The 15767-nt window shown below is 36.2% G+C and overlaps 1 protein-coding gene across 8 annotated transcripts in view; it reads left to right on the top strand.

Annotated features, from left to right (window-relative positions):
• EXOC6 (exocyst complex component 6) overlaps window positions 1-15767 on the top strand; it is a 215122-nt gene that overhangs the window by 55018 nt on the left and 144337 nt on the right. For all 8 annotated transcript variants that reach the window (XM_057531068.1, XM_057531071.1, XM_057531072.1 and 5 more), the window contains 2 exons: window positions 239-284; window positions 4396-4600. In XM_057531068.1, the coding sequence (XP_057387051.1) occupies window positions 239-284; window positions 4396-4600 (251 nt within the window). The remainder of the gene's footprint in view (window positions 1-238; window positions 285-4395; window positions 4601-15767) is intronic.

Below are 15767 nucleotides of genomic sequence, written 5' to 3'. Positions count from 1 at the left end.
TACAAGTATTCCCAGTTCAATATAATGTATTAACTTATATAACATAATGTTCAATATATATAGAAATTAAAATGTTTTCATTTAATTGAAGTATAAAATTTTATTTGAAAATATAAGCCTAAATCAAGGCACAGAGAAAATTACCGAATTTATATGTTCTTCCCTGCTTTAATTATTTTCATCTCTCAAAAATTTTTTTTATTTTGAAAGCTAAAATAAGTTATATTTTTTAATGCAGTGCTGGAAATGTACAGTAAGTTGAAAGAACAGATGAGTGCAAAAAGGTGAGTTGTTTTCTTTCCTAATTGTTTTTAATAAGAGTTTTTTTTCCTATTACTGAGAGCATAGATGAAATTACTGTAAATTATAGTGAATCATCTGAAGTTTTGCTTTTCTGTGTTTAACTATTCTTTGTTAATGCAATTTGCCCATCAGGATCATTCAATAAAGCAGTCCTTAGCCATTTATTTGTGGATCCTTGTCCTTTGTAATTGATATCAGAGATTGATAATATTGATGAAGAACAAATAGACAACTGAACAGGAATGAAAAAATATTGATTAACTTAACAACACGTTAACATTGCATACAATCAAAGGCTAAGTGTGTACTTTGTGAAAGCAAAGTGTGGGTAGTTACATTTTGACAATCTGGGCTAGTGTAGTTCATGTTCTCTTTTATAATACACATGAATACATGACAGATGAAAGATAAAGTAATTTAAAGTAGTTTATGAATTGCTGTAGGAGCATTAGATGTAATTATGTTTAAAATGTTTTAAAGATGAACAATTTTAAATTACGTAGAAAAGTTAGAATGAGATGTGCTTGAAATAGGGCAATAATCATTTCTTCTTGTTTATTAATAACTGCTTAATTATCACATCGCAGTATATGCAAATCTATACTCAGATTTGTGTATGTCCTGCTTCATAGTGCTTTACATTGAATTTTATTGGTCTTTACCAATTGGTAGTAATTAGAATGATTTTGTTCCTTCCTAATACATGAGCCATAATCTGTTCTGAAGGAGTCTTTTATTTTATGTGTATATTATAAATTTATTGTATTTTATCTATCAAAGTTGTTCATCCTCATATTTTAAATACAATAACAGTTAATAGTTATATGTGTTAGTTGCAAAAAAAAACCAGACATCACCTTCCCTTTTTGCCATTCACCATTCCTCCTTCCTAGGGGCAAAAACCTTTACCTCTTTAAAGAAATTATTTTGGTATTTACATTTATGTCATTAAATAACTAACTTTTACTATTACATCTCTGTTTTCAAGCTTGGGGCATTATATATTTCTTAAGATATTTCATAATCTAATATTTATATCTAAATTTACCCAGTTGTCCCCCAAATGTCTTATATCTTCTTTTCCTTCCTGAAATATTGGTTAGTATGTATTTTTTTGTCCCTGTAATCTAGAATAGTCTTTCCACTTTTCTTTGTTTTTCATGAAAAACAAAGAAAATGTTAATTGTCTTGTAGACCAGGGCATTTTGGATTTGTTTGATCATTCTCTCATGATTAGATGCAGGTTACATGTTTTTGGCATGAGTACAACATAAGTGGTATTGTGTATGACATCAGAAGGTATATGCTATCAGATTATCTCTAGGTTATCCTAAATTTGATCATTTGCTTAAGGGGATGGCTATCAGATTTCTTAAGAAAAGGTATATTTTTCTCTTTGCAATTAATAAGTAATCTGTGGGGGGTGATATTTTGAGTCTTGTTTCTTGACAATCTTTCACCCAGTGGTTTTAGGATTTTTATTTTAGTCACTTATCACATTGGGGTTACAAAATAGTGATTTTTATACTTCTTTCATTCCTTTAACATTTATTAGCTGGCTTTTTTATGTAAAGAACTTTTCCTCTTTTTAGCTCTTTGTTTTTCTGATTATCACTATGGACTCACAGATTTTTAAAAAATAAATGAGTTATAATCTGTAATTCTCTTTATTCTTTTTGATGCACAAATTGTCCCCAGTTTGGCTAGGGGAACCCCTTAAGCCAGTTCCTGTGTCCTCATTTATCTTTGAGTGCTTTCTTGCTTATCATACAATGAGTAAGATGTTCCAGACTCATGTTGTACTTTTCTTGCCCTAGATCTGGAGCCATCCTCCAAAGTACAGCTCCTTTTAGTGAGTAATGGTATTTAGAAACTAAGATCTGCATCTGCATGCTAGGTAGGCTTATTATGTAACACACACACACACACACACACACACACACACACACACACACACTCTATCTTTCATGCTCTCCAGCTTCCACGTTTGCCATTGAGAAGTTTGAAGTCATTCTGATTTCTCATCCATAGTTTGTGACCCACGTTTTCTCTCTTTTAGATTCTTCTCTTTGTCATCTGTGGTCTGTAATTTCCTGGTGTGAGCTTTGATGTGGGTGGGTCTGTTTACTTCCATTGTGCTGGGTACTTAGTGAACCTAGTTTTTTTTTTAAGTGAAAGTGAGTTTATTTAAAAAATTTTTTTTAGTTTTATAAATTATTTATTTATTTATGGCTGCGTTGGGTCTTCATTTCTGTGCACGGGCTTCCTCTAGTTGCGGTGAGTGGGGGCTGCCCTTCGTTGCGGTGTGCGGGCTTCTCATTGTGGTGGCTTCTTTTGTTGCGGAGCACAGGCTGTAGGCACGCGGGCTTCAGCAGTTGTGGCATGTGGGCTCAGTAGTTGTGGCTCGTGGGCTCTACAGTGCAGGCTCAGTAGTCGTGGCACATGGGCTCAGTTGCTCCCTGGCATGTGGGATCTTCCTGGACCAGGGATCCAACCCATGTCCCCTGCATTGGCAGGCGGACTCTTAACCACTGCACCACCAGGGAAGTCCCTCTTTTTCTTCTTTAAAAAAATTATTTTTTGTCACACAGATATCAGTGTTTTAAGTCAGCTTGGATGTACCAAGGTCTCTGTTAGTCCAGTGGTTGGGACTCGGAGCTCCCACTGCAGGAGCTTCTTCCCAACCCTGGGCTCGTGAACCAAGATCCTGCAAGCCCCGTGGGGTGGCCAAAAAACAAAAAACAAAAAAACAATAACAAAGTAAAAAATAAAATTAGACTAGGAAACTAACAGATATGTTAGAAAGAATGTAAAAATAAAAATATAGTTGAATCAACAACCAGAAGGTACATCAGTACCACAATAGTAAGAAAGAGGAGGAGGGAAAAGGAAAAAAAAAAGGGGGGAGCGAAGCCTTGGATGTGGAGGGCGGGGCCTAAGCAAGGGCGATGTTTGGGCGGTGGGTGGGGCCAATGCTCAGGACCCACAGGGCTGGAAAAGGCTCAAGGAACAGAAGGTTCCCAGGCGTGCCCCCCACCCCTGGTCTCAGAGGGCGGGGGACCTCACCTGGGAGCCCAGCAGGCTTCCTGGGCTCCAGTGGTCGGGGCAAACACCCTCCTCTCCTCTCCTGCTCCTCCGTGCCGGAGGGCCCCTCCCACCTGCCTCTCCTGATCTCCCCAGCCTCCCTCCTATGCCCCCAGGACCTGCGCGGCCTGGATGGGGCTTTGGAGGTGGGGGGACAGGCTTGGGAGCTCAGCAGGCTCCCCGGGCCCAGTGGGCCAGGCATCGCCCTCAGCTCCTCTCCGGCTCCTCCTGGAGAGTCCCTCCCACCTGCCTCTCCTGATCTCCGCGGCATCAGGGGCGCCGATCCTGTCTGGCCTCCACTTCTCCTCCCCGCTCAGTCCCCCTACCTCCAACTGGTTCACTCCCATCTCCTTGGGCGTCACAGTCCCGCACCAGTGGCTGGCAGGCGCCCTCGTTGTGGGGAGACGCTAACTCCACGTCTTTCCACACCGCCATCTTCACCAATGCTTTTATGAGTAATAGGCATTCAAAAAATATTTTTTGAATTGAAAAAAAATTACTCTATTAATGGCTTTTTAAATGGTTGTTGTGACACAATATTATTTCTAATTGCCTTAAAGAGTGTAAAATTTTCCAAAAAATTTTTCTTAAAATATATTTTACTTTAATTTGATTTAAACCTGTGCTGTGTACTTTTTTGATGGTAGGGGATGTAGATGGGAGAGAGATGAAATCATATATCAAATAACTAAATATTCTAATTAAAAATTTTGGAACTATTATACATATATACATTTAAGGCGTTGTGATGACTATGATAATGCTTGTGATGTTATAGATTTAGATGAAATGAAGTAAAGGAGTTGTTTGTTAGTGAATTTTCATCCTGCAACTTTTTCATATGGTTTATAGTTTGTGCTTAGGAAATAGAAATAAATGTTAATTTTATTTATTTTATTTTTACTATAACAATATCCTTTTTGTTGGGAGTGTTGGAGTGATTATTTGGACTTGTAAAATAAATGTAATAAGAACTTTTTATAGAGTGTTCTTTTTAACTTCTCACAGGTATTATTCTGCTCTAAAAACTATGGAACAATTAGAGAATGTGTATTTTCCCCGGGTTAGTCAATACCGGTTTTGTCAGCTAATGATAGAAAATCTTCCTAAGCTCCGTGAAGATATTAAAGAAATCTCCATGTCTGATCTCAAAGACTTTTTGGAAAGCATTCGCAAACATTCTGACAAAATAGGTGAAACAGCAATGAAACAGGTGAGACTAAAAAGTAGAATTTTATTTATTTATTTATTTATTTATTTATTTATTATTTTTTTAAGAAATTCACGTTCTTTTATTTATTTATTTATTTATTTATGACTGTGTTGAGTCTTCGTTTCTGTGCGAGGGCTTTCTCTAGTTGCGGCAAGTGGGGACCACTCTTTTTTTTTTTTTTTTTTTTTTTTGGATTTTCTTATTTATTTATTTATTTATTTTTGGCTGTGTTGGGTCTTCGGTTCGTGCGAGGGCTTTCTCCAGTTGCGGCAAGCGGGGGCCACTCTTCATCGCGGTGCGGGGACCGCTCTTCATCGCGGTGCGCGGGCCTTTCTCTATCGCGGCCCCTCCCGTCGCGGGGCACAGGCTCCAGACGCGCAGGCTCAGCAATTGTGGCTCACGGGCCCAGCTGCTCCGTGGCATGTGGGATCTTCCCAGACCAGGGCTCGAACCCGTGTCCCCTGCATTAGCAGGCAGATTCTCAACCACTGCGCCACCAGGGAAGCCCCGGGACCACTCTTCATCGCGGTGCGCGGGCCTCTCACCATCGGGGTCTCTCTTGTTCTGGAGCACAGGCTCCAGATGCGCAGGCTCAGTAATTGTGGCTCACGGGCCCAGTTGTTCCATGGCATGTGGGATCTTCCCAGACCAGAGCTCGAACCCGTGTCCCCTGCATTGGCAGGCAGATTCTCAACCACTGTGCCACCAGGGAAGCCCAATTTTATTTATTTATTGAAGTATAATCGATTTACAATGCTGTGCCAATCTTTGCTGTACAGCAAAGTGACTCAGTTTTACACATACAGACATTCTTAAAAAGGAGACTTTTAATTTGATGTTAGTTAATAATCTAGGTTATAGAATATACCCAGAGTTTACATTTTTAATTACATAAAATACTTGTTTTTGTTTAGTTTTAACCTTTTCTTAGCTTTCCTTATTCTTGTTTAGAATGGATTTCATCAGCATTTCTTGTTTGGTTTGCAGTTATTCCTTATTTAATTAAGTAAAGTTGATCTAACTTGATTCACCAGCTGATCTCTCAGCAATCTTCCCCATGTATGTAGTATCACATTAACTTTTTTCAGCAGTCAAATTTGGTATAAAATTAGCTAAAAAGTGGCAGCCACAGAGGCAAGTGGGAGCCCTTTTATGCTAAGGTTATAAATTGTTCTCTTTTTAAAGCAAATTGAAAGTATTATCTTTGAATTAACTCCTACAGCTCAGTAACAGAAAGGCAAACAATGGGAAAATATTTGGCAGTTATAAAATTAATGTACCTACCTTTTGAGTCAGCAGTTCCTCTCCTAGGTATTTACCAATGAGAAATGAAAGCGCATCCTCACGATGCTCGATGCTCAGCAGCTTTGTTCACAACTAGCCAAAAACTGGAAACAAGCCAAATGGACATGGAGAGTGGATACACAAATTGTGCTATACTCATGCAATAGAATATTACTTAGCAATAAGAAGGAATGAATTTCTGATATGTCTAAAAACACATATGAATCTCCCAGACATTATGCTGAGATACAGAAGCTGGACACAGAAAAGCACACACTTATATCTATTTGCATGCAATTCTAAAGCAGGCAAAACTAATTTAAGGTTAAAAAAAAAAAAATCAACACAGTAGCTGCCTCTGGGTGGGGAGATTGCCTGGGAAGGGACACAAGGGAACTTTCTGGGGAGATGGAAATGTTCTATACCATGACAAAGTATATCCACTTGTCAAAATTGTATAGTTAAGATCTGTATATTTTAATGTATGCAAGTCTTATCTGAAAAAAAATTGTAAACAATGCATGGGGTGTTTGTGGAGTGTGTAGGTAAAGACATAGATGAAAGAAGGATGTATAAATATTGTTGAAGATAGGTGATGTGAACTTGAGAGTTCATTATATTAATCTGTTTACTTTGTATTTGAAATTTTCAGTAATAAAAAGTTTTAAAATTATTTAAATGAATTAAAACTTATGAGTTCACTGTTAAAACCCCCCAATAATCACAATGTCATAGAAATAAAACTATGTTCATCATGCTTTCTAACTCCTGATTTTTTCTCAAGTATTACAAACTACTTTAGAGAAGCTTAAAATTTTAAATTAATTATTTATTTATTTGGTTGCGCCGGGTCTTAGTTGCGGTAGGTGGGCTCCTTAGCTGCGGCTCCAGGGCTCCTTAGTTGTGGCATGCAAACTCTTAGTTGCGGCATGCATGTGGGATCTAGTTCCCTGACTAGGGATTGAACCTGGGCCGCCTGCATTGGGAGAGCGGAGTCTTATCCACTGTGCCACCTGGGAAGTCCCTCTTTTCTTTTTTTTAAAATTGAAGTGTTGTTGGTTTACAGTGTTGTGTTTCTGGTTTACAACAAAGTGATTCAGTTATACGTATATATATTCTTTTTCATGTTTTTTTTCCATTATGGTTTATTACAGGATATTGAATACAGTTCCCTGTGCTAAACAGTAGGACCTTGTTGTTTATCTATATTATATATAGTAGCTTGTATCTGCTAATCCCAAACTCCTAATTTATCCCTCCCCCACCCGCATTCCCCTTTGGTAACTCTAAGTTTGTTTTCTGTGTTTATGAGTCTGTTTCTGTTTTGTAAATAAATTCATTTGTATCATATTTTATATTCCACTTATAAGTGATGTCATATGGTATTTGTCTCTTTCTTACTTTCTTCACTTAGTATGATAATCTCTAAGTCCATCCATGTTGCTGCAAATAGCATTAATTCATTCTTTTTATGGCTGAGTAGTATTACATTATATATATATATACACCACATCTTCTTTATCCCTTCATCTGTTGATGTACATTTAGGTTGCTTCCATGTCTTTGCTATCATAAATAGTGCTGCTGTGAACATTGGGGTGCATGTATCTTTTCGAATTAGAGTTTTCTCTGGATATGGCCCAGGAATGGGATTGCTGGATGTTATGGCAACTCTATTTTTAGTTTTTAAAGGAACCTCCATACTTTTTTTTCCATAGTGGGTGTATCAATTTACATTCCCACCAACAGTGTAGGAGGGTTCCCTTTTCTCTACACCCTCTCCAGCATTTATCATTTGTAGACTTTTTAATGATGGCCATTCTGACTGGTGTGAGGTGATACCTCATTGTAGTTTTGATTTGCATTTCTCTAATAATTAGCAATGTTGAGCATCTTTTCATGTGCCTGTTGGCCATCTGTATGTCTTCTTTGGAGAAATGTATGTTTAGGTCTTCTGGCCATTTTTTGATTAGGTTGTCTTTTCATTTTTCTAATTAAAGAAATATGTCTGTATCAGATTATTGCCACAGCAGAGGAACTTAAAATTCAGTATATTAAGTTTCTTCCTATTTTAACTTTTAAAGGATTGCCTATAAATCAGATAATCTCCATTATATTTCTATTAATTGTCTTAGCTTTACACAGTATTATATTCTATGTTAATTTGCCTTGTTTAATAGATTATTTTACTTTGAGGATGTATTGATTTTGAAAATTCTTTACCAGGATGAATTTACTTTAAAAAATGAAAACTATGTACAATAATGTAGGACTTGTGAGGATATACAATAATGTTTTTTAAAAGTTGTCTCATTTTTAAAAAAATTTGTAGTTAAGTGTTTCTTACCTATAGATGGACTATAGCAGATTTTCTTTTCTTTCTTTCCTTTTTTTTTTTTTTACTTTTCTCATTGTTTTATTATTATTTTTTAAATTTTTATTTTTTTATTGAAGTATAGTTGATGTACAATGTTATATAAGTTACAGGTGTACAATATAGTGATTCACAATTTTTAAAGCTTTTACTTCATTTATAGTTACTTTAAAGTATTGACTCTATTCCACATGTTGTACAATATATCCTTGTAGCTTATTTTATACCTAATAGTTTGTACCTCTTAATCTCATACCCCTATATTGCCCCTCCCTCTTCCCTGTCCCCACTGGTAACCACTAGTTTGTTCTCTGTATCTGTGAATCTGCTTCTTTTTTGTTATATTCACTAGTTTGTTGTATTTTTTAGATTCTATGTATAAGAGGTATCGTACAGTATTTGTCTTTCTCTGAATTCTTTCACGTAGCATAATGCCCTCCAAGTCCATTCATGTTGCTGCAAGTGGCAAAATTTCATTATTTTTTATGGTTGAGTAGTATTCCATTGTGTGTTGTGTGTGTGTGTGTGTGTGCGCGCCTGCGCATCTATATCTCACATCTTCTTTATCCATTCATCTGTGTATTGGACACTTAGGTTACTTTCATATCTTGGCAATTGTAAATAATGCTGCTATGAACATTGGGGTTTATGTATCATTTCTAATTAGTGTTTTTGTTTTTGCTTTTGGATGTATACCCAGGAGTGGGATTGCTGGATCATAGGGTAGCTCTATTTTTAGTTTTTTGAGAAACCTCCATACTATTTTCCACAGCAGATGCACCAGTTTACATTCCCATCAACAGTTTACGAGGGTTTCCTTTTCTCCATATAGCAGGTTTGATTTTCAAATTATTTTGATAGTTATCTCTTGTTAGGATTAGTTAAATACTTGGTTGACAAAAATTCTTTTTCTTTGTTTTTTTTTGTTTTTTGGCTGTGCTGAGTAGCTTGTGGGATCTTAGTTCCCTGTTGAGGGATCAAACCCAGGCCCTGGTAGTGAGAGCACTGAGTCTTAACCACTGGACCTCCAGGGAATTCCCCCAAATATCTTTATTTGCTGTAAGTAAGAAGAAGCTACTAAGCAGAATTTAAACCACACTTTTTCCTCTCTTTTCTATGAAAGCTAGGCCTGGGGCTATTTTCCCTACCATTGGGATGGTGGGAATATGGTTAGTTGTGGGTGGTGTTATGGGAACAGAAATAGTAGAAGTGTAGGCCAGTGAGTTAGAGTTTGAACATCACATTAGTAGCCTGGAAAAAATAAATATTAAGAAAGTGTAAGAGAGTAAGATTTGAAGCCAAGTTCAGGAAAAGAATCCAGAGATTCTGAATCTAGATAATACGGTTATTCCAGAGAACTATATAGGTTAAGACAGCCCCGGTAGAACCAAAAGATTGGATACTAACTCACTGTTAAGCTAGAATAAAGTGTGGGATTTCATAGTTTTCCTCTGAAGAGAACATCTTTCTCCTCCACTGTTGACACTTCAGCACTTCAAGATGCTCACAGGACTGCTGGTACATTTTATGCTAAAATGGGAGTCAGAGGAGCAGTTGATTCTTCCCATAGCACCTCCCATTATTCTCAGGATCTTAAGTCTTCCTGAGTGATTGCCTCTGATCAGTGAATGTTCTTCCCCACTGGTGAGCTCTTCAACTTTATGTTCTTGCCTTCAGTATCTTGCCTTCTTGTTTTCAGTACTTTTTCTCCTACATCTGGACAAGGAATTCTGTGTATGCCATGGGGATAAAAAACAATCACATGGAAGATTTTTCAGTGTGAAGATGTGAACAGTAGTTTAAAGTTCATGTTCCATTATACATTTTAATTTAAGAGTTTCATTATTAAACTTATTCTCTCTGACCTGTTTTTCGTAGACTGGTTTTGGACTTTTTCTACCTAGGCAGTCCACCAAATCATGGGCTCTAGGACTTAAGGTTTATGAGAATTTCCTGCTGGGCAGAAATAGACTCTTCCTGGTTCACCACTATTTTTTTTTTTTTTTTTGTATAAACAGTCAAGCTCCCTACCTCTGCAACCAAAAGACAGCTGTTTTATACAGAAGCCTTTCCTAATCATCTGTCTATAGGGATTTTTTCCTTACAATTTTTCCTTTAGAAGGTGTCTCCCACGAAACTGAGAGGTTAGAGAGTTTTCTTATGATGGAACAACTAGAGTCCTTAAGATCTGATAAGAAAATTTGTGTTTTGTTCAATTTTGGTTTCCCTTCTTGCACCCATTTAATATCTTGTGGTTTTTTTGAGCATTGGAAGCCTTCTGGAGTCTCTCATAAAGTGTCAGAATCACAGTTTGGTTCTGGAATCTCCTTAGGTGACATAAATGGAAACCTTGTACTTTGCTAAGTAGCTCCCTCCCTTGGAGGTTCTCTGTATCTTGTGTTTAATTCTGTGATCTCATATCCCATTTATGGATTTGCTTGTTATATATTCACTCGAATGTCCTATAGGCACTTCAAACCTAGCATTTCTGAAAGTAACCTCATTATCTTCTCACTAAATCTGTGTTTTCTGTATTTCCTGTCTCAGATAGTAGTATCTCCTATTTTCACAAGCCAGAAACTGGGGAGTACTTTAGACTTTTCAGGAGTATTTATACTCTAAGTAGTTTGTTACAAAGTCCTACTTAGTAACTATCAATTTTACTTCTAAATATCTGTAGATTCTGTATCCTCTGCTGTACATACCCAGACTGTTGTTATATCAAATTAAGTATTCTCCTTTTCTCTAGTCTTTTCTCCTTTTGCTTATTATCCTAAAATTCAAGTATAACCACATCACTCACTCTTCAGTGATTCCCAGTTACTCTTTACCTAAGTTCAGATTCCTCAGCATGAAACAAAAGCCTCATCTCTGGATACTCCCTGTGTGCTACAGAAGTACACATCTCGTAAATTTTTGACTACACTGGTTGTTTCCTCTACCTAGAATGCCTTCCATTCTTCTAAATTTTCCAGTCTGATGAATTGCTGCTTTTTTTCCCCCCAAAAGCTGACTTAAGTATCACTTCATCTGTAAAGTCTACCTTCCTCTGTCTCACTACTGCTAGCAAGAGATGGTCTCTTCCTCCTCAGTGCATATGTCTGTTGTACTTTTCACACTACATTATAATTGCATATTTTGTGTTTTTAACTGGACAGTGAGTTTTTAAAGTGAGGGGATATATCCTATTTATTTTTACCTTCCTGAGATCTAGCACTGTGCCTAGCATGAGATGCACAAAAAGTTTTTTTTTGAAGGAATTTAGAGCTGAGCTTTAGCTTCTCTAAGGAGAATTTTTTAAAGTAAAAGGCAGACTTGCATTTGTAGTGTTTTTTTTTTTCTCATTCTAATGTGATAGATGAATCCACTATGAGTAGTCTGATGCTTAATTTGTCATTGAATACCTAAAGTTCATAGTCTCAGTTAACATTTTCATATTATATCCCCTGGCACACATTTTAATAGTGTTCTTTAGGGGAAAACGGGACTAAATGGTCAAATAAGTTTTGGAAACCTGGGTTAAATAAAGTTAAGCATATTTCTTTTTTTTTTTTTTTTTTTTTAAGCATATTTCTTATGAATTGTAAATCCCCTGGAAGGGAGGTAAAGTATGTAATATTTATCTTACTTATTTGAGCATAGAACCCTTTTTTCAAGGAGTATCTATTGATAATGTGTGAAATGTTAGTTTTGTACATAACACTGTTTGGAAGCAGTGTTCTAAATAAATGTTTTTTTACTCTGAAAACCAAAAATCATAGACAAAATAAGTTTGGGCACAGAGGGAGAAAGGGAATTCTGATTTTTTTTTCCAGTGAGTAGGTTAATAATGGTAATGGAGGAGAAGGGATAATGATTTTCTTAAGCACAAGCCTCTGGAGCCAGCCTTAAGGTCTAGGTGAGGGCAGAGCTAGATTTCTGTGATTTGCATGGTCTGATTACCTGGGATTAGAAAGGTCTGATTGGCAGTAGTGTATTCCTCAGAGAAAATTCACCCTAAAGAGGCAGTGGGTAGACTTTCTAAATGCTAACAGAACAGAGTAGCTACAATCTGACCTATCACAACAGAGGGAATGTTCCACTAATATGCATTATGTAAGGAAATTAAAATCCTGGAATTAAGCCTATGTTTTTTTCAATCTCTGATAATGAAGTTCTGATAGTGAAGTATCACTAAAATGCGTAAAAAAAAAATAAGGCTTCTCAACTTATTCATCTGTATAAATGTTCATTTTTGTCAATAATTAAGTCAGTTGTGGGATAACAGCTTCTGTATTCCTAGTCTTCACAAGCTGTGGTCATTTTCTGTGGAAAATAAAATAAGCTTGCAACTTGATACCATGGTTCCTTCTGTGAGGTTAGTAGACATTTTTCTCTACGAATAATCCATTGGAGTTAAGGCAGCATATTTTATGTATGTTCCTGTATGTATCATATCTTTTAAATTTTTCTAGTGTTTTTAAATTAATGTATATGGTTTTTCTCTTAAAAAAAAATTAATGGTAATTGTTTTGTAAAACCTTGACAGTGCTCCAAACCAAAGGTCATTAAAATAATTGAATCATTATTTGACCTGAATCACTCAAAGGAAGAGGAGTATACTCATTGGTAATTGATATAAAGCTTAACTCTAGGATGCAAAACAAAGTCTAAATAATGGAACTATTAGACATAGACTTTAATATTAATTAATTAATATTGGCATGGCCAGAAAGTTCATTCGGGTTTTTCCTTAAGATGTTATGGAAAAACCCAAATAAACTTTTTGACCAACCCGATGTATTCAAGGAATTATAAGACAAGATTGAGAATTTGGAGATCATTGGAAACCATAAAGCAAATCATCTGGAGATTCTAAAACTGAAAATACATTAACAAATTAAGAACTCATCGTATAGGAGGCAGAACATATTAGATACAGCTGAAGAAAGAATTAATGAACCAGAAGATAGGTCAGAGGAAAATATCCAAATTGCAGCTCAGAAAGACAAAAGAATGGAAAGTACAGGAAAGAGATTAGAGACATATGGGGTAAGGTGAAAAGGTTTAATGTATATGTAATTATAGTCCCAGAAGGAGAAAAGAGAGAGAATAGGGCATAAAAAATATGGACAGACCCTGAAGCCACAAAAGTGCTATGAATTCTAAGCAGAAGAAATACAAACCCATATTTAGGCATATAATAGTAAAATACTGAAAACTAATGAAGAAAAATTTTAAAACAGCCAGAGGAAAAAATGTATTATCTTCAAAAGGACAATAATAAAATCAGTCAATAGCTGACTTCTCAGCAGAATCAATGGAAGCCAAAACATAGTGAAAAGTATATCTGAAGTGCTGATAAGCCTTATGTGTCAACCTAGAATTCTGTACCCAGCAAGAATCTTTTAGAAATGAAGGTGAAATGAAGGTATTTTTCAGATAAATAAAAACCTAGAGAATTTTTTTCTAGCAGACCTGCACTAAAGGAAATATTAGTGTTTTCAGACATAAAATCATCCCAGTTAGAAGGCCAGAGATGCAGAAGTAAATAGAAAGGGCAACTATTTGGGATAAAACTACATATCTATTGGCTGTATGAAACAAAATCATCTTACGAGGTTTACGTATGTATAGAATTAACAGTGTGAAACAAGAACCACATTTGAGTTGGGAGGGGAATTGATACGAGTTTTAAAAACTCTGTTAGGGACTTCCCTGGTGGCACAGTGGCTAAGACTCCACGCTCCCAATGCAGGGGCCCCGGGTTCGATCCCTGGTCAGGGAACTAGATCCCACATGCATGCCGCAACTAAGGAGACTGCCTGCTGCACCTAAGACCTGGTGTAACCAAATAAATAAAACAAAAAAAAAACAAAAAAAACCAAAACTCTGTTAAATTATGCTGCTTTAAGAAGACATATCTTACATATAAACATATAGAGAGGTTGAAAGCAAAAGGATGGAAGAGATGTATCATGCAAAGATTAACCAAGAGAAAGCTGATGTATGTACATTAATATTAAAGTAGGCTTTAAGACAAAATGCTTAAGAAAGAGTAACATTTCATAGTGATAAAAGGTTCAGTTCATCAGGAAAATAAACAATTCTAAATTTATTTCTATCTAATAACATAGTCTCAAAATATATAAAAGCAAAAATTGTCAGAGTTAAAAGGAGAAATAGACATCTTGACAATCATAATAGATTTCAACACTCCTCTCAGTAACTACTAGAGCCAATAGATATAGTAAGGATTTAGTCCTTTTAAATAATGATTAGCAACCCTGACCTAATTGACACATGCAACACTATCTCTCTTGATTTCAGAATATACATTTTTAAAGAACATTTATCAAAATTGATTATGTTTTGGTCCATAGAGGAAATGTCAATACATTTCAAAGGATTGAAATAATACAGAACATATTCTCTGGCCACATTGGAATTATTCCTGAAACTGGTAATAAATAAGTAGAAAATCCCTATATATTTGGAAATTAAGAAATAAAATTCTAAATAACCTATGGGTCAAAGAAGAAACTCATTTGAAACCAGAAAATATTTTGAATTATAATGAAAATGTGATATATGAAAAACTTGTAGGATATGATAAAAGTCAAGTTTAAGGGAAATTTGTAGGCTTAAATTTATAAATTAGGAAAGAAAGTCAGAAATCAATGATCCTAAGTATCCATTTCAAGAAGTTAGAGAAACAGTAGCAAATTAAACTCAATGAAAGTAGAAGTGTTGATATGACACAAAAAGCACAGGCAACATAAACAAAAATAAGTGGAATTACATCTAACTCAAAAGCTTCTGCATAGCAAAGGAAACAGAGTGAAAAGACAACCTACGGAATGGAAGAAAATATTTGCAAACTGTATATCTGATTAGGGGTTAGTCTCCAAAATATGTAAGGAAATCATACAACTTAATAGCAAAAAAACAAAACAAAACAAAACTAATCACCTGATTAAAAAATGAGCTAGGGATTTGAAAAGACATTTCTCCAAAGGAGACATAAAAGTGGCCAACAGATACATGAAAAGATGCTAAACTTTATTAAACATTAGGGAAATGCAAATCAAAATCACAATGGGATGTCACCTTACACCTCTCAAGATGGCTATTATCAAAAAAACAAAAGATAGCAAGTGTTGGTAAGGATGTGGAGAAATTGGAACTCTTGCAAAATGTTGGCGGGAATGCATAATGGTGTAGCTGCTATGGAAAACAGTATGGAGGTTCCTCAAAAAGTTAACAATGGGGACTTCCCTGGTGGCGCAGTGGTTAAGAATCTGCCTGCCAATGCAGGGGACACGGGTTTGAGCCCTGGTCCGGGAAGATCCCACATACCACAAAGCAACTAAGCCTGTGTGCCACAACTACTAAGCCTGTGCTCTAGAGCTCACAAACCACAACTACTGAGCCTGCATGCCACAACTGCTGAAGCCCACACGCCTAGAGCCTGTGCTCCACAACAAGAGAAGCCACCACAATGAGAAGCCCGAGCACCGCATCCAAGAG

The sequence above is a fragment of the Balaenoptera acutorostrata genome, chromosome 16, assembly GCF_949987535.1.
Source record: "Balaenoptera acutorostrata chromosome 16, mBalAcu1.1, whole genome shotgun sequence".
NCBI classification, from domain to species: domain Eukaryota; kingdom Metazoa; phylum Chordata; class Mammalia; order Artiodactyla; family Balaenopteridae; genus Balaenoptera; species Balaenoptera acutorostrata.
The sequence above is the reverse complement of the archived record's forward strand: the minus strand, read 5'-3'. Positions and strand labels throughout refer to the sequence as shown.